A 25,002-nucleotide genomic window follows, 5' to 3' on the forward strand; every position below is an offset into this window, starting at 1 on the left:
AGGATTTCGCAAATGGACAACTACAAAAAGAAAACAACAATAGAGTAAACATTTTTAATGCTTAGTAAGTTCATATGTTTTAAAACAATAAACTCACCTTAATTCACAATTAACATAAAAAATTAGCTAATTACACAACTTTCTTGTATTCATATTTCACAATAGTAAAATGAGATCATCAAAAATGAGTCGTATAACATTTAAATCTGTATAATACAAATTCAATTCAGTGCCATCCATCAAAATCATTGAACATATACATCATTTACATCATTCCATTTATATATAGTCATTTGAGCATGACCTCGTAACATTTATCCGTCATTTCCCTTTTTAAAATTTAATCTAGTAGCCCGATGAACTATAGTAAATAGATTCGGATACACAAGTAACTACACCATACCAGAGAGCATGAGAGTGCTAACAGAGGCACTAAAGTGCAAACCTGTACAAGCGCACAACTAACCCTATTTGCATGCCAACCATATCCTATCCTTTAATACATTCACTCGGGCATAATTAACTCGTTTAACAATTTCTTTACAATTCAATCCTTATCTCACATTTATGTACCAATTTGTAAATAACTTAAATTACATACACATATACATAAAGATTATAATTCAAGTACAAATAACAATTAAATATATCTATATCATATGAACTTACCTAAAAAAACTAAGAAAACAAGTTGAATCGTAAGGACTATTCAGCAATTTTCCCTTTTCCTCGATTATCATTGACTTAATTCAAATATTGTTCTATATGATAATTTAATTTCAATTTATCAATTCCAATTAACCTATAACATCCAAATATATGAATTTGACATTTTAATTTCATTTCACAAAAGTTCCCTAAAGTTTCATATTTTATTCAATTTAGTCCCTAAAACCAAAATTGTCATAACTTTAAAAATTGAGCTTGTAAACTCAAAATTATATAAGGGTTTTCTACATATTTTTACCACTTTTTTGCTCAATAAATATGTTAATATTGAGTAATTGTTATTAAAATAAGTGAATTTTACTTAATTAGTAATATTGGGCATGAATTTATAAAGTATGTGAAATTGTTGCAAACGTAATTAAAAAGTGCAATGCTCAATTTAGATCTTTAAACGTGACTAAGTTGAGGTTCATAATATCTTTAGTTAGCTCTATTATCTTGAATAGTTTTTAGGTTTATGTAATTAAACTGTTGCAAATGTAAATGTCCCTATGACCTTACATATATGCTAAGAAACCCTTAGTCTAATATGATCAGTAAAATGCACATTTCACTAAGAAAAAGATCCGAGATGACTTAATTTGGTTTCCAAACTCATGAAAGATCGAGTTGTCATGGAAGTATTTCTGAACATTGTTAAGCATGATAAAGTAAATTGAATTAATTAATATAATTGTCCTAGCCCATTTAATGTTGATTGTTTTTGTTGCTAAAGCCATTCACTCATACATTTAGATAATTTGCATTTAGATTAAAATTGCATTAGGGATCACTTTTTGCATTTAGTTAATTTAATCATCACTATCCAAAATTATTGAGTTTTTACATCAAATTGTTAATTGCAATTAATAGGTGAAGTTTATACAGTCCCTGTGGAGACGATAACTCAGTTTTACTTACTTATTACTTGAACAATTGTGTACACTTGCGCATAAACCACGTTACAGAGCCTCGATTTCAAAATCAATCTCAATTTCAACTTTCCAAAGACAGCCAAAACCTATAATTAGAGAATTCATGCTAAATTCAAAATTATTGCACTTAAGTCCTTGTAGACACACTTTTTTGTCCAAGCCCAATTAGAGGCCCATCTGTTCCTTTTAAATTTTGTTCTCTCTTAGGCCTCTTTGAAGCCAACCCAATTTTGGTCAATTTGAGGCCCCTTTTTTTTCTTTTTCTTTCCTTTTTAGGCCTGTCAAAGGCCCAAATTATTATTGTTACTACTATTATTATTATTAAATATTATTATCATCTCTTTTTTTTTACAAATAAACAAGATTGGAAAATATATATAGATGAAAATGAAATGAAAAAAAAAGGGAGGTTTTTCGTATTTTGTTCTTCTATCTTTTTTTTTTACTTAGACATGTCATAAAGGATCGGGTTTTAGGCTTTGATGAAGGGGATGTCACCAGATCATCGGTTCTCCACCCCTAGGAGCTCCAAAAATCCTGTTTTTTCCCTTCCCCTTTCTAAAATAAAGGTTTATTTTTTTTAAAAAAAGGTTTGATCTTGAGAAAAGTTTTTATTTTTTTTAAAAAGAGAAAGTTTAGATTTTAAAAATAAAAATATATTTTTTTAGTCATTTTAAAGGAAAATTTTAAATTTTAAATTTTAAAACAAAGTTTTGATTTTTCTTCAACTATTTCAATATAAAAGCTTTAATCTTTAAGAAAAGTAGCGATTTTTTTAAAGAAAAAAAGAGAGAAAAAGTTTAGATTTTAAAAATAAAAAAATATATTTTTTATTTATTTTAAAGGAAAGTTTAAAATTTTAAAACAATTTTTTGATTTTTTTCAACTATTTCGAAATAAAAGTTTTTATCTTTAAGAAAGTAGTGATTTTTTTTAAAAGAAAAAAAAAAGGAGAAAGTTTAGATTTTAAAAAACAAAATATGTTTTTTTAGTCATTTTAAAAGAAAGTTTAAAATTTTAAAAAAAAATTGATTTTTTTCAATTATTTCGAAATAAAGTTTTGATCTTTAAAAAAAGTAGTGATTTAAAAAAAAACTTGATTTTGAAAAAAAAATTCCGGCTAACGTATGCAGTGCCTCCACCACCAAGGGTTGAAGAGCTGTTGGGCTCTCCAATGGTGGAGCCATGGGCAACATAAAAGGAGAAAAAAAAAATTCCCTTTTAAAAAATAAGGTTAAAAATGAAAGAATAAATTTTTTTTTCATTTATAGATGTCAAAAATGAGTAATTTATTCTCACCCCGCTCACTTTTTAAATTTACAAAAAATACCATGTTTTTTGTAGCACCGCCCTCACTCTCTGGCCTATTTACATCCGTAATCCTTTTATTTATTCAAACCTTCGATTAAATTCGAAATTTAAAAATTAAAAGTAAATTAATTGCTACATCAGTCTTTTGTCTTTCACATTTTTTATCTTTTAGTCTCAAAATCAAGATATGTCATTTTGTTTCCATCTTTAATAAATTATTTACACTTATATCTTCCCTTTCATGTGCATTTATATCTTATATATTTAATGTCAATTATGCACTTTATTTTAATGTTTTATATTTATTCACACTTGTATAATTTTTATTTATTCTTATTTCGTCTTTATTTATTTCCTTGTCTATTTATATTATGTTTTTTTTACGCATTCCCCTTACATACATTTTAATATTATTTGTTTATGTTACTTTGATTCTTTTATTGTATTATGAATAAGGTGTATTATTATTATCATTATCATCATAATGTCGAGGCCTTATTTGTTTCATTTATTTAAGTTTTTTTATTATTATTGTCCTTTTTGAAAGAGTTTTAATTTTTCATTAACTTTAGTCAATTTAATTAATTTTCTTATTTTATTACTATTCATTTTCAAAGAGGGAACTTTAGGTCATTTTTCCATCTTATAAATGTTGACATGAAGTTAATTAAGTAGGTGTTATATTTTAATGAAACCATAAGGTTTTTACATTTGAATTTAGGTTAGTCTTTAAGTTCTTATCTACCATTTACCCTAGAAAAATTATAAATAATATGTAGGATATTTTTTAGGGTTTTAAACTAATTTTAAATATCGTATAGGATTCTATTTTAAAATCTTAAATTAATGTCTAAATATTCTTTAAGACTTTATTTAAAATTAAAACTAAAGATTTCGTTTAGGTGAATTGTAAATCATGAGTAAGTCTTTCTTAGTATTTTATTTTAGAAACTTTTTAAGAAAGTTAATAAATGTTATTTAAGATATATTATTTTAGGATTTTGACAAATTTAAACATTAAATCAAGAATTTTAAAGTAAGATAAATCATAAACCTGACATAGGATATTTTCGTAAGATCTTGATAGGTTTAACATTATTAATTAAATCTTTTAAAAAATAATAATAAAAGATCGAATAAGTTGTAGATGGATTTTAATATTTCTATTAATTCATTGGTAATTTCTAAGTTTTTTTTAGAATTCTAAAATAGAATTAATTTTAGGAATTGAATGTATTTTACTAGAATTATTTAGGTATCCTTTAGGGTTCCCATTAAAAGTAAAAATCTCTAATTTAAGTTTCAAATTAGATAAGTTTGGTGAACCATCTAAATCGAGTTACAAGAAACTAAAGGCATTTTCTTTAGAGTTTTCATTTAAGATTTCCATAACATTTTAACCTAGATTAAAACATTAATATGTTTAAATAAAAAAAAACTAGCTCCTAAGACCCCGTAGGACTATCTCCGGATAGGCCTTGTGGGGGTGTTATAACCTTCCCCACACGTAACCATACTCCTAAACCCAAAATTTGGTGATAAGATCGAGTCTAGACTTTTAGGATTTTTCCAAAGTATTAATTCTAAACTTTTAGATGATAGGTGGCTAACCAACCTAGCTCTAATTGGTTAGGGGCGACTCTACGTTAATTTAAACCTTCCGTGTCTAGCTTTGCTTACTAGGCCCCTGTACTTTTATGTAGGCAATGTTATGACAACCCCTATGTTCAAAACTAACTATTTTCACTTTACAATGTAGTCCTTTTTCATTACTAAGCTTAAAATCTAACCAAATAACATAAAAAAATTTAATAAATCATTAATGATAACTTTTAAAAAGTTTAACAGTTTTGCAAAATAATACTTGGGCTAGTTAAATCAAGTTCCCAAAATCTCAAAAATATAAAAATTACAAGAAACAGACTAAAAATGGCTTACCAATTTTGAAGAACAAAACTCTGAAGTTGGGGGGGGGGTTCTTCTTCCTTTAGAACTAGTTTGGGTGAAAAGATGATAGGCATAGGTTTTATTTTCTTTATAATTTCCTTTTATACTTTAATTAAAACTAAATAAACCTTAATTAATCTTAATCTATTCATCATTAAACTAAAACTAAGTAGATGATGGCATCATCATCCACCATTCACAACTCAAAATGGATCTAATTATTCAATTGGTCCTTAACTTAAATAAAAATCCATAGTGATTGAACTGTTATCACTTATACGATTTAGTCGTTATATCTTAATTAACTATCTAATTGAAAAAATTAAAGGAACAAACTTTAATTAAACTTTATACTAACCTCATAAATATTAATAATAATATTTACGGCTCACTCGTCGGAAATGAGATTTCGAAACAACTATTTTTTACACTATTGGAAAACGGATTGTTACAGAGTCAGTCCACTATAGTACTATAACTTAACTCTCTATTATTATATGCCATTACGAAAGTCATTCAATAAGTGCTCGTCCAATGACCTTATCATAAGTGAGTTACCTTTATAGGATATCTTTAATCTCTTTGGGATAAAATTCGTTCGCCCAATTTGATCTTATTTTATCTCATGGTTTCGATTATATCTTTCGATATGACTAAGTTAATTACTAACATATAGTAATTAAATCATTCGTTTTATAACAAATGACTCGTAATCATGTTCCTTTTTCAATAATCATGTAATTCCAATGAGAGGATATCATATACCTTTGTAGGGCTATGATTCCACTATTGCGGAATGATGCTACATCATGTAAAAGTCGTATACCCAACATAGCTTTAAGTTCCTTATCTATTTAAACTCAGGCTTTTAATACATCAAAGTATACGAGTCACACATACATAGTCAATCATCCACTCAGGAGTAATGTACACCACATTATGAATATCACAAGTGAATAAAGTAAGCCTGAGCAAAAAATCGACTAAGCCAAGAAACCTAGTCGAACCAATAATTCAGTTAAGGTTTTTTATAGTTCAATTTGGTTTCGATTAGATGATATCATTGAACCACATCAATTCAATTCAATTTTGATTTATTGTATTGGACATCGAAAAGTCCCCAAAAAACCGTTTAGAATTCCAAAAAAAAAAGAGCCAAATATATAAACACCTTTAAAGCCCAAAACAAAACCCATTGTTTCTAAATTCTAAATATAGCTTTTATTATATTTTTACATATTCTATAAATAAAATAAAATATAAAATAAAAATTCTAAATTTAATTTTAGTTTCAATCTCTCATGAATTCATTGCTTATTTATTATTGTTGTTAAAACTTCAAAGAATCCAAGTGTTCATATTTTTTTTACTTACTATGTACAATGTTCTTTTTTCTATTATTATTAGTGTTAAAACTCATAAAATTTTGGTTATCATTATTAACATTTCCAACTTGGGTTTTTTTTTTTTTGCTGTCATTACACCTTAAGAGTTGAAAAATATAAAGAATTTAACATTTGATTATGTCCAGTGAAGATTGAAGGTGATTAAATCAAAATTTAATTAGACTTTTAATAAATATTTATAATTATAGATTTTACAAATTATTTTTTAGATAAATATATTAATTTAGATTTTAAGTATGATTAAAAAAAATTAAATTGTAAAATAGTGTCTAAGAAACATAAAACAAAGATAATATTATCTAATAAAAGTTGAAAAGTCCAAACCCAAAGACAATTTTGTCTAAATAAAGTCCAAAAGCTCCAAACCCACAAACAATATGGAAACCCAAAACCTGAATTGAACCAATTTAGTACGGTTTGGTAACCATTGGTTTCTTATGTCCATTGGTTCAGTTTTAGTTTGAAAAATAGAAAATCAAATACCTTGGCTCGGTTAAAAGAAAACAAACGGAATCAATCTGATCTCACCTCTAAAATAAATCCATAAATAGATCTAAGATAAATTCAACTTAGGTCTAAGTATTGTCAGTCCAGACAATCACATTTATCCCTCTATCTTCTAAGAGTCATCCGCTCTGATACCTAAGATAAGATATCTTCCAAATTGGACTTGATAGACGATATAATAGTCTTTCAATTAATTTGCTTAATTTTGATTAGACTATGGACTGTTTAGATTATCAACTAATATAAGTTTTCTTTTTGCATTATGATTTGACCACATAATGCAACCTAGTATTAGTTAAACATTAGATAATCAATGAGCCAATATTTGCTTATATTTTGTTTTGCATGTGAAAACTGTTGAAAACAAATACAAATGATATTAATGAGTAATAGAAATTTTTTAAAACCAATCTATTTGAAAAATTACAAGTATGAAATGATAAATATAGTATACTTAGGGCATTAAATCCTAATAGTTAAAGGCCTCTATTTCTTACTCTAATAGGCTTAGGAACCCTAAAAACCTATGCTCATTTTAGATAGTATGAATAGGCCATTTATCTAGCTTGAAAGAAGTTGAATGGCCACAAAACCATATTTTCACTACCTCTTATCAATAAAAAAAGTTGTTCAAAAGTTTAAGAGAAAGATGGTAGAGATAATAAGAAACTCCAAAGCCCTATTTCTCTTAACAAAATAAAATGCTAAAAAAAGACCTACGATGAGGGGAATGTTCAAGAGTTCGCAAAGCGTAATAACACTCATGATAATAATGCAAGAATTAGGTTGGAACTAGCTAATGGTGATGCTTATGATCTTGAGAAGTTTAACTATAAAAGAATGCAAAAAAAACCTAAAGTCAAACTTCAAGCAATCTACGCGAACAAAAAAGATCAGCCTTATGAGGATGCTAAGATACCATCTCATTGTAAGTAGGCTTTTAGAGGATTAATTAGTGGGAAACTTGAAAACTTGACAAATGTAGGGAATCAATGGGGGTGTAGCATATCAAATCTAGTTCCCCCAAACCATACCTGTTAGTTTACTTCACTTCCCCCAAAGCATTCTTATTAGTTTACTTCACTTCCCCCAAAGAATGCCTATTAGTTTACTTTACTATTTGCTAACTTAAGAAAAGAGAGACAATCTACATTCAAACTAGAGAAACCTTGATCAAACGATGTTTCCGCAATAGAGTATGATCCTAAAGGAATCATGACATAAAGTGAGCGTCCTTCAAGGCCTGTCACATTCCCTACAACTAACTTTGGATTTGATTAGATGTTGTGAGTGAAATGAACAGAGTTAGTGGAAGGGTTATATCAAGTGATGTCGCTGAAGCCATGATGATCAATTCCTTGTGGTGGTGACAACCTCTTTACAACTACTCCTATTGCCATCATCTACTTATCTCTTCTCTACCCTCTCTTTTTCTTGTTTCCTCCCTTTGCCCCTCCCCCTCCCCCATATAAACCTTCAAACTATTTTTAAGTTTGAGAGACTTTTTTCAGAATAATAAATCTCTCTCTCTAACCTATTATGATTTGAGTACTCTCAAATTCACATTAACTTAGTTTTGTCTATGCTTAACTTATGATAAGAATGCTTAACTTTATGACATTTGGGTTCTTACAAATGTTTTCCTTGGACACTATAGTCTTGAGTGGAGCATATTTCTATTATAATTTGAGTTACGATTAGATGAGAATATCAATTTCTTTGATGTCTTTTACATATAAAAGATAATTTCTATTTGGAAAAAGAAATCATTATTAAATTATTGTTTTGTTGTAAAGCTTGGCAGATCATTTCTATTTGGGCAAAAGAAGATCAACTTTAAATTATTCTTACAAAGACGCAGAAACATTGCATTACAGCGCTCTCTCTTTCTCTCTCATATGTTCCAAAATGGTCCAACATAGACCCACCACGTGCGTAACGTACTGCTCCCGAAATCATCGCCATCACATGTGAAGCAAATTTACCGCGTTACGCCCCATGTGTGCTTCTTTGATCTTTCTTTATTCAATGGCCGCCGCCGACTCTCATGAGATCCAGCTTCGCACCACTTACTAACGTCCCTCTCTACTGTATTCCTCTGTTAGTAGTAAAATTTCGCCATTTTTAAAGTCACAGAAAAGAAAAACATATTTGGGCTATAAAAATCTCATCTTTCTTTGTTCACTCCCTCTTTCCTCTTCCTTTGTTTTGAGCAGCTAAAAATATTCCTAGTGTAGGACGGGAATGGATTTGTTCCTAAACGCCAAATCGGTGCGTCTACGCAGCCACCACGACAAGTATCTGGTCGCGGATGAAGACGAAGAATCCGTCACTCAAGACCGAAATGGATCCTCCAAGGCCGCTCGATGGACCGTCGAGTTCGTGCCTGGATCTCAAACCATTATCCGTCTAAAAAGCTCTTACAACAGGTATCTTACTGCTTCCAACCAGCCCTTTTTACTTGGGATGACGGGTCGAAAAGTGATTCAGACACTGCCTAGGAGGCTCGACTCGTCAGTCGAGTGGGAACCCATTAGAGAAGGGTGTGAAGTCAAGCTCAAGACTCGGTACGGGAACTTTTTGAGAGCTAATGGAGGGTTACCACCTTGGAGGAACTCGGTGACTCACGATATTCCTCATAGGACCGCTACTCAGGATTGGGTGTTGTGGGATGTGGATATTGTGGAGATTCAAGAGAAGCCCTCAGCGAATATTCAACACCCTCCTCCCATTCCTCACTCAGATTCATTGGACTTTGATTCACCTTCTTCAATTTCAGGCAAATCTGCCCACTTTTCAAGACAAGAGGTTTGAAGATCTCAACTTTAAAAAAAGAATCTAACTCTTGGATCATTTGGGTTGTTTTTAATGGTTTGATTCAATTTACATTTTTTTTATTTGTAGTCAAGTGATTCTTATGTGGGTTCCCCACCAAAATCCGAAGGAAGGACAATATACTTCCATGTTGCAGATGACAGTGGGGAGGTTGATGATGAGGCAATTGAAGGGTACTCTTTTAGTTTCAAGGGTAATGGTGTGGATGAACTGGCTCATAAATTAAAAGAAGAGTCTGGCCTTGAGGATGTTGTGGTGTGTACTCGGAGTCCTTTGAATGGGAAGCTCTTTCCTCTTCGCTTGCAACTTCCTCCCAACAATGCTGATATGCATGTTGTGTTAGTTCCATCAGCATCAAAAGGTTAGACGTCTCTTTCAGCTGCTCTGGTTTTTATATTCATCCTAATTGCATATGCATTCCTTTGGTTATTTCTTTTTCTGTTCATATAGCATTTGTGTTCTATTTGGTGATTGCAACTTGCAACGTCAAGAATTTGCAAATGTGATTTTTTTGTGTAGATCCAAATGCAACATCTTCTCAATCGTGTCACCAAATATATGATGTAGCATTAAGAGTTGAGGTTTTATAATCAGTACTCGAAACATTTCTAGCTCAAAATGAACTGCCTTTTCATTCTTGTCGTAAGCACACATTATCTTAAGTGATTTTTCATGTAAATGGAATTGTTGGACGTTGGACCTTTGCTAGTTTAAAATTTTGTTTTGGGGGTTTAATTTATGTACCTAGGATTCTTGATCTTGAGTTTTTGGTAGCTTGCCAAATTCGTAGTCGGCGTTGTTATCTTTGTGATTGATTTTATTGCTCATATACAATTAACCGTACTAAATGGAGGGTATTTTAATGCTATACGGCTAGTTTTTGAGAACAACATTTTGTGGGAGAATTAGCCCATATGATGTGCCATTAGGCATGCTAAACTGAGTTAATCTACTGCATAAACTAAACTCTGGTTTTGTCACCAGTATGATGTTGCACTAGTCTACTAAATAGAAAGTTAATATACTTCAAAAACTAAAATGAGTTGTTTCATCCTTTGGACAATTTTGTTTTTGGAAATTATTGTATGAAAGCCAATTATATAAACTTGTCATGATAAACCTAAATTTTGATCGGAATTAGCTCAATTGTATATAACCCTTGATGCAAGGGTCTGATATGAACATGCTTAACAGTTTTATTAATGAGCACTGTATCTCATTAGGTAAATATATCAAGTACCCCTATACCATTTTATTTATGGTTAGTCTTTCGGTTTTGTTTCACATTACATGGTTTCTAATGATCTATGTGACTTATCTTTTGGTACATTTTTTTTCCAGTGGCAAGAGACTTTGTAAAACAAGGAATAAATCCATGAGCTACATTGAGGGAATGTCATAGGTGTTTCAGAATCAACATGCTTTGTACATCCTACTCAGACTCTTCAAATATAAGCTAGAAGTTTTCATCGAGTCTCCTACATCCCACTGCGGTTTTTCCAACGATAAGTTGGGTAAAGTTCAGTATCGAGTAATGTTCCTGCCATGAAAGAAGGTAATCATTTCAAGCTTTTCGAATTCAAGCTATAGATGATCTGATTGCTTCTGTTCTAACTTCTCGCAGTTTTTAATTTTGCTCCCTTATGGCCTTGTAGAGTTATTTTTGTTACAATTTGTTGCACGCTTCTTGAATTGAATTATTGAGAGGATGTTTTCAACTCCTTCTCTGTGAACTTGAAATAATTATGTTGTTATTGCCATCTGGAACATAAAACTTGTACAGCAGACTGCAGAAATCAAGTGGCCTCAAGCATTGTAAGAATGGCATCATCCATATGAAAACTTAATGTTGCCACAAATAATAAAAGGTGACAGATTTCATTGACATGTGCATTATGTAATTTACTTGTTACTAGCTATACACTTGGAACAATTATCACCAATAATCCGAGCATGAGCAGAAGCCATCTTTAAAGTGATGAAATCTGGCACGATCTCGTACTATAATCTCGACATTGAAAACTCTGGAGATCAGTTTCGTTACCTCATGACAGTCATTGCATACCCTAAGGTTTTTAAAAATACGTATTGGCATACCTGGTTGCAACTTCAAAAGCCCCAAAGCAATGGCTAGTCTTTCACTGTGCAGCTTAAGGGAATGTTGTTTAGTTTCATTAAGTTCGTCGATCATAGGTGCTTGTGAATAGTCAGGTGAATAACCAACCGATTCTACTTTTTCATCAATCACCTTTAGCATCTGGTATATTTCTTTAGTTTGAGGATGAGACGTATCTCCTGCAAAGAGTTCATGAGCAACACCATTGATCTCGATCGAGCTGCATCCAGGCTCTTTCTTTATGCCTTTATCGGTCATTAATTTCCTTACCAATCCAACATCATCCCACCTACTAGCTGATGCATAAACTCTTGATAACAGAACATAAACACCACTGCCAATGTCTCTATCCGATTCAACGACTTGCCTGGCCAACTCTTCACTTAGCTCAACACTTGTATTCTTCTTAGAACAAGCATCAAGAAGGCTTCTCCAGATGACTGCATCAGGTCTCATAGGCATCGTTGATACAAGGCCAAGAGCTTCATCAATAAACCCTGCACGGGCTAGAAGATCAACCAAACACCCATAGTGCTCTAATGCAGGTTTAATCTTGTAATCAATAACCATCATGTCAAAATACAGACGACCTTCAGAAACCATGCCTTTATGATTACAAGCACTCAAAACGCCAGTGAACGTAATGGAATTTGGTCTGAAACGCTCTGTCCTAATCATTTTATCAAAACATCTAATTGCTGCCTCAGCTCGACCATGCATTGCAAATCCTCGGATCATATGATTCCATGAAGTTAAATCACGTTTTGGCATCCTCTTAAAAACCTGGTGAGCTAATTCTAAAGACCCACATTTGCAATACATATCCACCAAAGAATTGTTGATGAAAACATCAATGGACAAATTAAAATCACACTTCTTCAACAAATAAGCGTGAACCCACGCACCCAAAGAGAAAGCCCCAAGACCAGCACAAGCAGTTAGAATACTTTGCAGTGTATACCCATCAGGATCGAACGTATTCCGCATTTCCCTGAACAGATTTAGAGCAATATTGAACTTACCAAACTGAACAAAACCTTCAAGCAACACATTCCAGGAAACCAAGCTTCTTTCAGGCATTTTAACAAACACTTTTTCAGCCAAGTCCAGAAACCCGCAACTTGCATAGAAATGAATCAAACTGTTATTTACATAAACATCGGAACCGAACCCATGTTTCAAAGCATGGGCATGAACTTGTATCCCTTCAGATACATCAAACAAGTAAGCACAACCTTTCAAAACAAATGGAAAAGTATGCTTATCAGGAGAAACCAGAGCTTGCTCTAGCATCTCGAAATAAAGCCTCATGGCTTGTTCTTTGTTGTTAACATCATTGGCACAGGCTCTTATAAGTGTGTTCCACATGAAGGAATTGGGGTTTTGAATTTGATTGAAAAGTTGAAGAGCGTAGTTTAAGTCAAGGAAGGAAGAGAAATGAAGAAGCTGAGAGTATAAAAAGAAGGTTTTTGGATGGTACGGTGAAGTGGAACGAAGGGTCAGGGCGTGGATTTGTTTGAGCTGAGAGATGTGGGTACATTGTTTCAAAGAATTGAGGATGCGACTGTGGGGGTCAAATGAAGGAGGGTTTGGGATGTTGATGGCTTTAGATGGAAGAAGCAGAGGAGGTGGACGTGGCGCTGTTGCAAGCGCCATACTTCGTCGTAAGAGTAGGTAGTTCAGTTCCAACTCGGAATTAAGAGCGGATGCTTTGAGTGGCTTTCTAATGGATGACAGGTTTCCGGGAACCCCCCAAAACAAAAACGAATCTTGATATTTCAGTGGTTGGGCTTGTTAGGCCAGATATGTAGTAATGGTGGATGAAAAGTGCCAAGTTGAAGGCCTAAGTTGAAAAACAAAATTCAAGAGTGTATCAACAATTGCAAACTTTAGGGTTTAATTTAAAAAAAAAAGTTGAGGTCGAATGTAAAAATAATTGTTAAATTCAAGCTCAAAAAGTGATTTAATCTTAAGATAAATTATATTGATTGATCATCTGAATCACCCATCTATTAATTAGTAATGGAAAAATTATGTGTCCCATTCTTAGTTAAATAAGACAATTTCAATTCATCTATATATAACATGGTAGGTTTGTCCGAGAACTGGGTTAGTTGCCCAATCTTGATGGTTCACTCAAACTTGAAGGGTTTAAAAAAAATATTAAGCTTAAAAAATGGGTTTGGGTAAGAAATTAAGTTTATTTTAAGTATTGGATAAGCTTAGACTCTAATATTCAACGCTCAAGCCTAATCCTACTCGACCCACTTTCAAGTTTATAATATATTATTATTTTCTTTTCTCTTATGTATTATGTGATTTATCATATATAAAAATAAATATACTATAATGTAAATATTAAAAAATATGGTAAATTGCTTTTTTTAAATAATAAAATATTTATCTTAGTAAAGGCTGAGATCGTAAGTCCTTGGGTACCCAAATTCTAGACTTTTAACAACATGAAGTATATGTTTCCACCCCAGCATTTGAGGATCTAATGACAGAGTTGGTCGCATTGAAGCAAACAGGGCCTGTTGAACAATTCAATGAAGAATTTGCAAGTGTACTCAACCAGCTTTCCCTTTCTAATTCATATACCTTAAGCATTTTTCTTAGTACTTTAAGTTGCTTAAGCCAAAGAACTTAATTGATGCCCTTCACATGGCTAGGCAAGCAAAACCTGAAGTCCACACTAACTAGAAATGAAACTACACTACTTTGCATAAATCTGCTAGTAACTATCATGAATACTAACTCTAAATCACATTATAATCCTAGTCAGTTCTTTCAGAGTATAGCCAATCCTAAAACTAATTACTCTCCAAATCAGTCTTCTCAGAGTACAAGTAAATTTTTTGGTTTTAATCATTCTCAAACTGTTACCAAACCTACCTTTACCAATGTTCCCATACCTAATACCAAATTTCCTAGCCTTACTAAAATTGAGGATCAAAAAATAGGGTTATGCTTTTGTTTTAGGGTTCAATGTAGTTACGAATATACATGTACTAGATCCCAACTCTATTATATATTGTTAAAAGAGAGCGATAGGGAGAATGAGTCCGAGTCATTTGTAGATTGTTCAGATGATCTTGAACCTTGATGTCTGGGATGGTGGTACATGAAATAATTTGAGTCTGAGTAATTTGAGTTTGCCTGTTTGAAAATAATGTCAAACAATGATAGCCATAGTTAAAGGGGGGTTGAAGTTTTACTAGGGATTGAGCAAAGAATTCCTTAGCAATGTCAAAGAGGTTCACTTCTCTACTAATTTTTTGGTGTTACCTTTAAAGGGATGTGGTATTGTATTAAAGGTTCAATGGTTAGTGAAATTGGGACCCAGTGTGGGATTTTATTGCTCTCGTAATAAAATTTCAATTACACTATGGTCAGTGAGGTCAATTGAGCGGTATATAATTTGGTGCAGTTAATTTGATGAAAGTTAAGTTGCGTTCGAAAGTATTACAACTTATGACTATAAAGATAGAGTTATATCGTTTCTCTTATTTAATAACTATCCGCACACAATCAAAGGTTAAGGAGAATTTAACGAGGAAAAAAGGGTTGCTAGAGTTGTTGGTAGAATTTGAGGATATTTTTGCTAATTCTAGAGAGTTTCCACTTAAGAGAATCCTAGACCATAGGATTCCATTGAAGAATGAAAGTCTTGCTGTCAAAATAAAGTCATATAGATATCTTACTATCCAAAAGATTAAGGGCTAATTTAGTATTACTTTTGAAAAGTGCCGTGGAAAAATGTTTTTGAGAAGTTTGGTTTAAAATTTAAGTGTTTAGTATTGCTGTCGACGAGTACTTTTAAGAAAAAAAATGTCAATTTTAGACATGATAATATAAAGTAACAAATATGCATTTAAATAATATTCAAATTAGTTAATATTATGATAATTTAGCAAGAATATAAAAAATAATTTATTATAACTTATTATTAATATTTTAATATATAATATTAATTTTAAATATTTCTAATTAATTAATATTAATTATTTATTAAATTTAATTAGAATATATAAACTTATTTTAAATATTTAAATATAATTATTAAACATTTGTAATTAAATATTTATATAGTTGTATTATTTAAAAAAATAATTTTTTTAATTTTTAATTAATGATTTTAACACATTTTTATTATTTTATTTTAAAATATAATTTGAATATATAACCCATATTAGTTATTAAAATAACATAAAAAAACAAAAACCTAACAAATTAAAATATTACATGTATTTGGTTAAAGTTTCAAAAAGGGATAATATTTATATATCAAATATAAATACTAAAAATTTTATATTAGCATTTACAATTCAAAGTAAAGTAATTAAACTAGAAGCTATATCATTTCTTGTTAATTCCATTTCAAAACCACTTGAATTGTTTGATTCACCATCGTCATCATTATCACTTTCTCCATCATGCACATTTTCTAAATCAGTAATATTCTCATATGCCCTGTTAATATTTTCATATTCCATAAAAGCTACATCATTTTGACCAACATATTTTCAAATAGGTTTGTGTATCACCATTGTAGTAACAACGATCATCGTTTGCTTTTTAAAACTATAACTTGGCCTTTCTATCATAAAAAATGTCTTACAGAAATGAAATGCCAGCGTTTTAAGAATTTACATGACTTATCACTTGAAGAACATAGAGATGCATAACGTTTCCAGCTATTTGTTAGAACAGGAAAATATCTTCCAGAATTTGTTGAAAAATCAGTGAAATCAAAATAGTTAGTGGATTTCACAACTCACATGGAGTCAAATTTTTAATGAGTTCATATTATTCCCTAAAGATTTTATGAAGGCATGTTGAAGAACACCAAGCTTTCTTAACATTTAAACAATTATTATAATCTCTAATAAGTTACTAACATAAATGTAGCAACAACTAAACAACATTATAATTGCAAATAACAACTGCTCAATTTTGAAATATAATTGATTCTTCATCTTAAAACAAAAGACCAGAAAAACTTCAATCAACTTCAGCGCAAGTCACTCTCTTTACAAAACACATGCCTAGTATATGTTCCTAAATCCACCTGCAAGCAGTACAATAGCATTTTAGAAACCTCATGTGTAGTACACCCAACTTTTTGAAAAATAACATTACTATTTTGTTCGTCAAAAAAACCTACGGCCAAATGAATGAACTAGAGATTATACCCAAAAAAACATTCATCGCTAAAACAGATACCATCATTTTAATAGTTAGTGATAGTCTTACTGCTAAACTTGCAAGTTACTTAGAATTTCTTTTCTAACTAAGCTGAATATCGACATATAAGACAACCCAATGTAACACAAAATGATATTTTCACCAAAAAGGAATGTTAACTAACCGCATAAGCATTTATATCCGAGAAAAAAACCTACAAAAGTACAGGAATTCTTTTAGATTGTATTAGAAGAATAGTTACATACGAAAATGACAGCATTTTGATAGGCATCACTTAGCATGAGATTGCTCAGAAAATTCCAAAATTTGTTTACCTTATTTCTAGGCTCCACTTTTCCTACTTCGGCACCGACCGAAACTAACTGAAGTTGAAATCATAAAATGAACTAAGATATCTCAAGCATTCATTTGAAAAGGGGAAAAAGGTGTTTAATAGATTGTCATCGTACCTCCCCATCAGGTACCTCTCAAACTTGACAGCTGATTTGGGCAACAAAACTCCACCAGCTGATTTCTGTGGTATAAAAATTGCAATTCATTGTCTCAACAATTGACAACAATAGGGGGACAAAACAGAAGAAATTCATCACATGAGACTGGCACAAAGTAGATAATCTCTCAAAGGGAGCCTAATGAGTTACAAGTTTATACACCACAGCCTAGAAATGTGCATTCATCCACCAATAGGTCATAATGTAAATATACTTCTATGCTTAAAGTGTTTCACTGAGTTAATGTCAAGAGTTAACAAGATATAAACTTACTTCATGAAGCTACTTAACAATCTAAATATAAAGTAGTGAAACCAACATCAATTAAAAATAGCAAACTTATGAAACTCAATCATCATATAAACATAGAGAACAGAGAATGGAAATGAAAAACAATAAATATAAAAGAATAAAAATAAAAACCCTTCAACATCATCATTATCCTTTGAAGGTAAAAGTTTTGTCACAAGAAAAGCCAAAAAAAAAAATGATCCCCATCTCGTTTAAAAAAATCAAACAATCAATTGTTATAAGATTTTTTTTCTTGTTTCATCATAAGAGATTGAAATATCAATATCAAGAGCTAAAAAACCTGATTCTTTCACAAGCCAAAAAAGTCGCAGAAAACAACTACACTAAGCATAAGGAACAACTTGAAATGGGAAAAAAACAAAAAAATTAAATAGAGAGTTAAAATGAGAAGATAAGATTAGGGGAGTAGAAAGAAAAAAAGAGAGAGAGAGAGCAGCAATAATCTTGAAGAAAATGGAAGAATTGAGGAAAATAAAAGAGAAGACAACCAAAGAAAAAAAAGCTTTGAAAGAGAAAAGGAAGAAAAAATTGGGATTCTACCGTGTGTTTTGAGAGAAGACTAATGGAGGATAAAAATGTAAATAACCAGCTAAAAGCACTTTTAGCTTAGGAAAAGCTAAAAAATTCCATATGAAGAAAAACACTTTTTTTAAGTTAAAATTCTCACTCAACCAGTGTTTGTTTAGCAATGCTTTGGAGTGAAAAGTGCTTTTTGAGGAAAAACTCCTTCTTAAAACTTAAAAGCACAATTGGACGGGCTCTGGGCCCTAAGTTAGAAAAGATGATGCAATAGATGTTGGTTGCTAGTATCATTAGAATTTAAAAATAGTAGTAGCTCCTTTTCCTCACCAATTATGACGGTGAATAAGAAAGGTGGGTCTTAGAGATTATGTGTAGATTATAGACAACTAAGTCAACTAACTTAAAACGAAGTTCTCATCCCGATTATTGAAGAGCTAAAAGATGTTTTTTTTTCTTCTTTTCTAAGTTAGACTTGAGGGATGATTATCATCAAATTAAGATCTGAGAGCCTGAAATTCTCAAGACAACTTTTAAGACACATGAGGGGCATTATGAGTTTTTCATGATGTCTTTTGGTCTCATTAATGCTCTTTCTACTTTAAGGATTGATGAATGTGGTATTAAAGCCATTACTTAGGAAGAGTATCAAGGTATTTTTTTATGATATTTTGGTGTTTTCTTAGGATTAAGACACATACTTGAAGCATTTAAGATAATTCGAGATCATCAGTTGTTTGCTAAGAAAAGTAGATGTCAATTTGGGGCAAAGGAGATTTGAGTATTTAGGACATTCCATTTCTTAAGGAGGGGTTCCAATGGACAGGAGTAAAGTAGAAAGTGCCTATTGGCCTATTCCTAAGTTTGTTAAAGAACTTTGAGGATTTTTTAGACTGCCGGGTTATCGAAGAAGGTTTGTTAAGGGTTATGAGAGCATTGCTAAGCCCTTAACTAAGCCGTTAAAAAAATCGGAACGGCAATGGAGTGATAAGCCAGCTCAGGCCATTTATGAAAAGATGTTAGCTGTGTCATTAGTAATTAAGGAATGGAATTGATATTTGGCGAGGAGACACTTAAAATCAAGATAGACCATACAAAGTTCGAAGCTTTTAGTTAGCAACCAGGCCACTACATCTTTTCAACAGTTATGGGTCACTAGAATGTTGGGGTATGATTATGAAGTGATCTATAGAAAAGGTACTACTATTACTGTGGCATATATGTTGCATAAAAACCTTAAATTCAGTAAACCACAATTGATGCAGATATCATTAGTGTCGCTGATTTGCTGTCTAGAATTAACTTGTCTTGGCAGTAGGATGCAAAGATCCATAAGATTGTGGTTGAGTTGAATGGGAATTTATATCCTAAATATTCTTAGGATGGCAGACTTTTGAAGGGGAATGGAAAGGTTGTGGTTAGGAATGATCTGAGCTGAAATGGGAATCACTGGCTCATTTTTCATAACAAATCCATTGGGGTAATTTTGGGGTGGCAATAAAAAGTTGTGAAGAATTGAGTTTGTGACTGGCCAAAAGAACAAACCTGAAACACAAGCATTTGACATCTAAACAGCTAAAAGACCACCTATTGACGAATCTATAAGAACAGGCATTTCATCATCCCTCTGGAGACTCTTCACATAATATTATTGAACTAAACTACAAAAAAGTTATATGGGGTGTTTCGGATAATTAGATATCAACATCAACCCACATTCAGACTATGTTTCATGCAAAAAGAACAAAAAAAGTACATTTCTATCACTGATCTGGAAAAATGGACCTGGAGGACACGGTGTAATGTGGTCATGAGGCCACACCAACATCAGCAGAGGGGTTCCCGTCATGATTGTTGTAAGCATGGCCACCACCTCCTCTACCACCTCTGCCTCTATTGTTATAATGGTTCCTAGAATAATGATTGGCAGGCTGATCATAATATTGGTTGTGCCCATTCTGGTAGGTTACACCTCCCCTTCCACTGCTTCGACCTCCACGACCAACAAAATAACCCCTACGGCCACCTCTTTGGTTCTGATGTGGTCTTCGAGGCACATACAGTTGTTCCTTGGATTCTCCATCATCAACCTGTAGCTTGCCATGTTCTTCTTCTTGAACTGTAATATCCTCTTCCTGATTTTCTTTCTCCAAATTATCCTGGAGAGCAGGATCCTGTAACAATATTTTAAAACAAATCAAGTAAATAGAATCCTAAAGGAACAAATATAGTGTTAAAACTAACTGAACGCACCTTCCGGAGTTCCTCCGTAGTACTAAATTGATTGTCACCAGTTTCAGTTTCTTGATAATTTGATGCGTCTTCTGCCTGCATAAAATAAGAGAATAACTTGAAAGAAAAATACCAATTGGATAATAAAACTAATAGGTGAAAAGTTCCTAATGAAATTTAAACATTTATGTTAATGCCAAGACAAATAACTTGTACTGTAGCAATAGAATTCCCACTTACCTAAAAAAAAGTGAAGTAATCCTAAACAAAAAAACATCAAGTTCAAAAAAGGAGAACTAAGAGTCATCACATTTCATGTCATGCAATTACTACCTATGAAGTCATTCCCACTTCACAACCATATGATAATCTGTAAGCATAAAAGCACGGTCCAACAAAGCCTATTAAAACCAAGGCAGGAAGAACTACTAACTTGAGTTCTTTTATTCTCAAGACAAATTGACCAGAATCAAAGAATCATGAAATACCAAGGTACCAATCATCGAACGTCACTTCAAGATTCTCAACTACACTACATTTCTAATTTCACACAGTTTATTGGGACAATCCTCTGCGCTTTTCTGCATTCCTTCTCAACAACTTGAATACCTTTGGCATTGTAGATTCAGTTGGGTTAGTATACCTTTAAGCCAAGGCATGAACTCATCCTACACAACCCAACCCATTATTCATTACCTTGTTGCATTGAAAAGAAATCATGGGATCAATTGCTTCAGCTAAATACGCTGCCTCACCAAAAGCTTTGGCCATCTATTCTTACTGAGTCAACTGCAGATTTCACAACTATAGAAGGCAAACTTGTAAACTTCTTTTTGGAAAAAAAAAATCTAAAACAAACTTGTCCTTTTCCAGATTTGTCTTATACGAAACATGCCTTCTTAGCACCGATTTTACCTCGAACTACCAAAGCACAGCATATCTCTTGGAAAACAATTCTAAGGGACAGGATGATCACTAAGCAAAAGTCATAAGTAAAAGAAATGTAAAGTATTTAAAGGGAAAATGAAAAGAATGAATTCAATCAAATATGCCATCCATTCCAACAATCAACTGAATGGAATGAATAAACTACAAGATAATAAGATTCCCACTGCTGGAGTTATACATGAAACAAATAGATATAGTTCATTATGCTTTATGGTCAAGCACTCAAGCTCCACACACAAAGAGGAATATAGTAGTACGTACAAAGAGACAATATGAATGAGCAAGAAATACTATTGCCAAAACTTGGAGTTTGAAACATATTCAACTTGAAATTTATAAAAGAGCCAACCTTTGGATGACTTGGACATAGCACAGCCACCAATAACTTAGGTGAACCCAGCATCAATGATATTTCATAGCTACTACAAATCCTTAAATATACCACAGTTAACAGTTTTGGAGAAAAATGGGCCAGTTGGTCCCAACGGCTTTTTGCTAGAGATTGAGAAACAATTTTCAAATGCAACACATATATGGTGTAAAACAACAAGGTACAAAGGGGAGTTAGGGCAACCCCTGTCAATGAAAATGGGCCATAGAAACAGCCAATGGGAAACTAACAAGATAAAACTGATCCTCAAAGGCACATGTAGCCAAAGTTCAGAGATCAATTCAGGATTGAATAATCCCCGAGTAGAAAACCCTTCTTATCATCCCAGCCTTGGAGCGTAAGCTTTTAACTGCACTTTTTAGGACTAGTTCTGAATCAAATTTGAAATAAGGAAGTAGAACATTGTAACTCTATTAATATGTGTACTACTTCTGTGCACTAATAAAAAACTATTTCATGAGATCTTTTAGCCATTCTGCCTGCAAGGTTGTTAACTACTTCAATCTTAGGTAATTTATACATTCTGTACCAACATTTTACAAATCTTGCCTCCCCAACCCCAATACTTTCTCCTGTACCTCCATCTACAAATAATTCATGTTTAGCAGTCTTAGACTTGGTTTCATTCAACAATAAAAGAAACTTGCTTAAACAACCTCATTCCTTCCAAGAAAAAAAGGAGGACACTATACAAGGTAGATTTGCTAATACACTAGAAACATTTGTGTGTGTCTTATTCATAAGAAAAAGAAGACTAGACAGAGTTCACAATGTTGATGTCTAAAAAATCTAGCAACCAATGTGAGTTATTAATATTTTCCTCCAATTGCAAAGCATAAACGATTTATAATTTCATGTAATACCAAAACAACAATGATATTAACCAACACATAAGGATCTACAGCAAGCACGATTATTCACTGTTTCAAAAATTTTATGTGCTGTTGCACACAGGGGGAAAAATTATTTCTGAAGCAAGAAACACAGCTCCTCACTGTTTCAACATGTATTTGCTATGCACATAAGTACAATATTTCTTTCTGGACATAATGGCTAAATTCAAATTTAATGAGCTCATATTTAAACAACATTTTGTGCATAAAGGAATATAGATTGAGGGTCTAATTCTATCTGCAGGCTACAGATAGAGAAACAAATAAAATTGATGTTGGATAGACAATTAGAAAATCCAAAATGCTATTAAGGAAATTAAACTCTCTAATCCCGCTGCAGTAACTCTTAACTTCACAATAAACAAAAATTAACAAATAATTTAGTGGGTTGCTGGCATAATAAATTTTGTTTCTCCAACTTTCGTTTACAATTAACTTATATATAAAGAAACTCTAAGAATTCTCTGATTTTCTTTCCCCCTCTCTAGGTTATATAGCTGAAAACCAAGACCTCAATGTATTTGCATCAAACAAAACAAATTAACAATCATTTCGGTAATGATAACTGTACAGAACAAAAGGGAAACCAAAGTTTTTATACTAAAACATATATCAGAAACAAAATGCAAAAGTAAAAATACACTAACCACAAAACCCCACTCCTTTTATTTTGAACTAAAACAAAGTTAATACCTTCTGCTGGTACTGCCCAACCGAGTCTTCCACCTGAACAGGCACGGAAGTGGGCACAGCGTGCACCGGAACCTGGAAAGAAGTATAAGTCCCAGCAGCAGCAGCAGCCGCCACTTCAGCAGGATCCTTTATCTCCGGCGTGGTTGTAAAATAATCCAAAGCCATAATCTTGTTAAGCCTCTCTCTCAACCCAGCATCTGCAGCAAAGAACTCTCAAATCAGAAAAGCTAGAAATTGAACAATAAGTACATAATTATAATAGCTACGAAAATGATTAGAGCGGATGAATACATGAAACGTCGGCATTGGGGTCAACAGGCTGGTCAGAGTTAGAAAGCCAAAGCATAGCATGCTGGATACAACGGTGCAAAGCGTTCTTATGAGACAAACTGGAATCAGCCGGCCGCGAAGTCAATAGTCCACTCAGCGTCGAAATCAAATCCAAATCTTTCTCGTTAAGCAGATCGGTAGCGTCGTCGGTAACGTAATCGTAAGTCAAGCAGCAGCCTCTCTCGTGGGTCCTCGTCAACATGGTGGAGGTAAAATCACTCTGAGACTTGACATCGAACAACGACCCGAAATAGAGAAGATTGAGGAGATCCTCAATGGCATGATCGGGGACATTGGGCAGTTGTTCTTGGGGTTCAGTCTTGTCAGGTTGGGCTTGAGAGGTTGTTTCTGATGATGAAACGGTTTGACGCTGTAAGGCGAGTGAGATTTCTTCGGAGACAGCGGAAGAAAGAGGCTGGAGAAGCTTCTCGAGTTCATCAATAAGGGCAGATACGGTGGGTTTGGAACGGAGGACATCTTCTTGTTCTTTGTTCAAAGTTTTGCCTTGGGAGACCGATTCTTCCATTTGGAGAATGCGGTTGTATTTCTTGCGTAGGGCACGGAGGCGTTTGTTGATGAAGCTAAGGACGGGGCCGTCCGAAACTGTGGCTAGAGAGTCGGAGGAAATAGTTGCTGCTGCGGCGGCCGCCATTGCAGGGTTGGTGTTGTTAGCGGTGGGGGATAAGAGTTCAGAGAGAGCACCACAGGGGAGGGGAGGTAGTGACGGGGGTGGAGCGGCAGGATGGGGCACTTTTGGAAAGGAAGCAAGTTAAACGGACCTTTTTATTTGAATATATATCTTTTAAGCTTAACTATGCTCCATTTTCCATTATGATATATTAAATTTATGTATATAAAAATTAAATGATTTTTACTAAATATTTCAATTATTAAAATATATTATCTTAAATTGTTAAAATTTATATAAATTTTCTAAACTTTTATAAATAATATTGTTAAAAATATAAATTTTTAATTTTTATAAAGATAATTCAAATTCAAATTAATATAAATTAAGATAAAAAGAAAGTAATATTTAAAATAAACTTGAATGATTTGATAATAATTTTAGGGTTACCCATAAAAAAAAGATAGAATATAAATTAAAGATTAAAAAGAGAAAAAATATATTTATATATTTTTTCATAACCTATGATTAGAATCAATTATAGTGGAGATTATTGATATTAGAGGTGTGCATGGCCGGGGTACGAAGGCCC

The 25,002-nt window shown here is 32.5% G+C and overlaps 3 protein-coding genes across 6 annotated transcripts; 1 reads left to right on the forward strand and 2 right to left on the reverse strand.

Moving 5' to 3' along the window:
* The first annotated feature begins 8,636 nt into the window (after nt 1-8,636).
* LOC107948961 (uncharacterized) lies at nt 8,637-11,534 on the forward strand. Its single transcript, XM_016883641.2, has 3 exons — nt 8,637-9,622; nt 9,719-10,010; nt 10,991-11,534. The coding sequence occupies exons 1-3, from the start codon at nt 9,059-9,061 to the stop codon at nt 11,026-11,028; spliced, it is 894 nt and encodes a 297-aa protein (XP_016739130.1). The 5' UTR covers nt 8,637-9,058; the 3' UTR covers nt 11,029-11,534.
* Nucleotides 11,118-13,421, reverse strand: LOC107948960 (pentatricopeptide repeat-containing protein At1g59720, chloroplastic/mitochondrial). Its single transcript, XM_016883640.2, has one exon. The coding sequence runs from the start codon at nt 13,419-13,421 to the stop codon at nt 11,586-11,588; it is 1,836 nt and encodes a 611-aa protein (XP_016739129.2). The 3' UTR covers nt 11,118-11,585.
* Nucleotides 13,422-16,619: 3,198 nt separating this feature from the next.
* On the reverse strand, nt 16,620-24,603 carry LOC107948066 (uncharacterized). Of its 4 annotated transcripts, XR_005925711.1 has the most exons (8): nt 23,744-24,572; nt 23,453-23,649; nt 20,549-20,623; nt 20,081-20,469; nt 17,423-17,487; nt 17,288-17,335; nt 17,137-17,166; nt 16,620-16,836 (listed from the first exon to the last, which is right to left on the reverse strand). XR_005925711.1 is itself a non-coding variant. In XM_016882540.2 (4 exons), the coding sequence occupies exons 1-4, from the start codon at nt 24,432-24,434 to the stop codon at nt 20,104-20,106; spliced, it is 1,329 nt and encodes a 442-aa protein (XP_016738029.2). In that variant the 5' UTR covers nt 24,435-24,603; the 3' UTR covers nt 19,910-20,103. The 4 variants fall into 4 exon arrangements, 1 of the variants encoding a protein (XP_016738029.2); XR_005925714.1 differs by lacking the exon at nt 17,137-17,166; XR_005925713.1 differs by lacking the exons at nt 17,137-17,166; nt 17,288-17,335.
* Nucleotides 24,604-25,002: the final 399 nt, after the last annotated feature.

Source organism: Gossypium hirsutum, chromosome A04 (genome assembly GCF_007990345.1).
Source record: "Gossypium hirsutum isolate 1008001.06 chromosome A04, Gossypium_hirsutum_v2.1, whole genome shotgun sequence".
Classification (NCBI taxonomy): Eukaryota; Viridiplantae; Streptophyta; class Magnoliopsida; order Malvales; family Malvaceae; genus Gossypium; species Gossypium hirsutum.

Coding starts and splice junctions, on each gene's coding strand:
- LOC107948961 (XM_016883641.2), top strand. CDS start 9,059: ATGGATTTGTTCCTAAACGCCAAATCGGTGCGTCTACGCAGCCACCAC. Junction 9,623..9,718: donor CCCACTTTTCAAGACAAGAG/GTTTGAAGATCT, acceptor TTTTATTTGTAG/TCAAGTGATTCTTATGTGGG. Junction 10,011..10,990: donor AGTTCCATCAGCATCAAAAG/GTTAGACGTCTC, acceptor TTTTTTTTCCAG/TGGCAAGAGACTTTGTAAAA.
- LOC107948960 (XM_016883640.2), bottom strand. CDS start 13,421: ATGGCGCTTGCAACAGCGCCACGTCCACCTCCTCTGCTTCTTCCATCT.
- LOC107948066 (XM_016882540.2), bottom strand. CDS start 24,434: ATGGCGGCCGCCGCAGCAGCAACTATTTCCTCCGACTCTCTAGCCACA. Junction 20,624..23,452: donor TTGGGCAGTACCAGCAGAAG/GTATTAACTTTG, acceptor TATTTTATGCAG/GCAGAAGACGCATCAAATTA. Junction 20,470..20,548: donor CTACGGAGGAACTCCGGAAG/GTGCGTTCAGTT, acceptor ATATTGTTACAG/GATCCTGCTCTCCAGGATAA.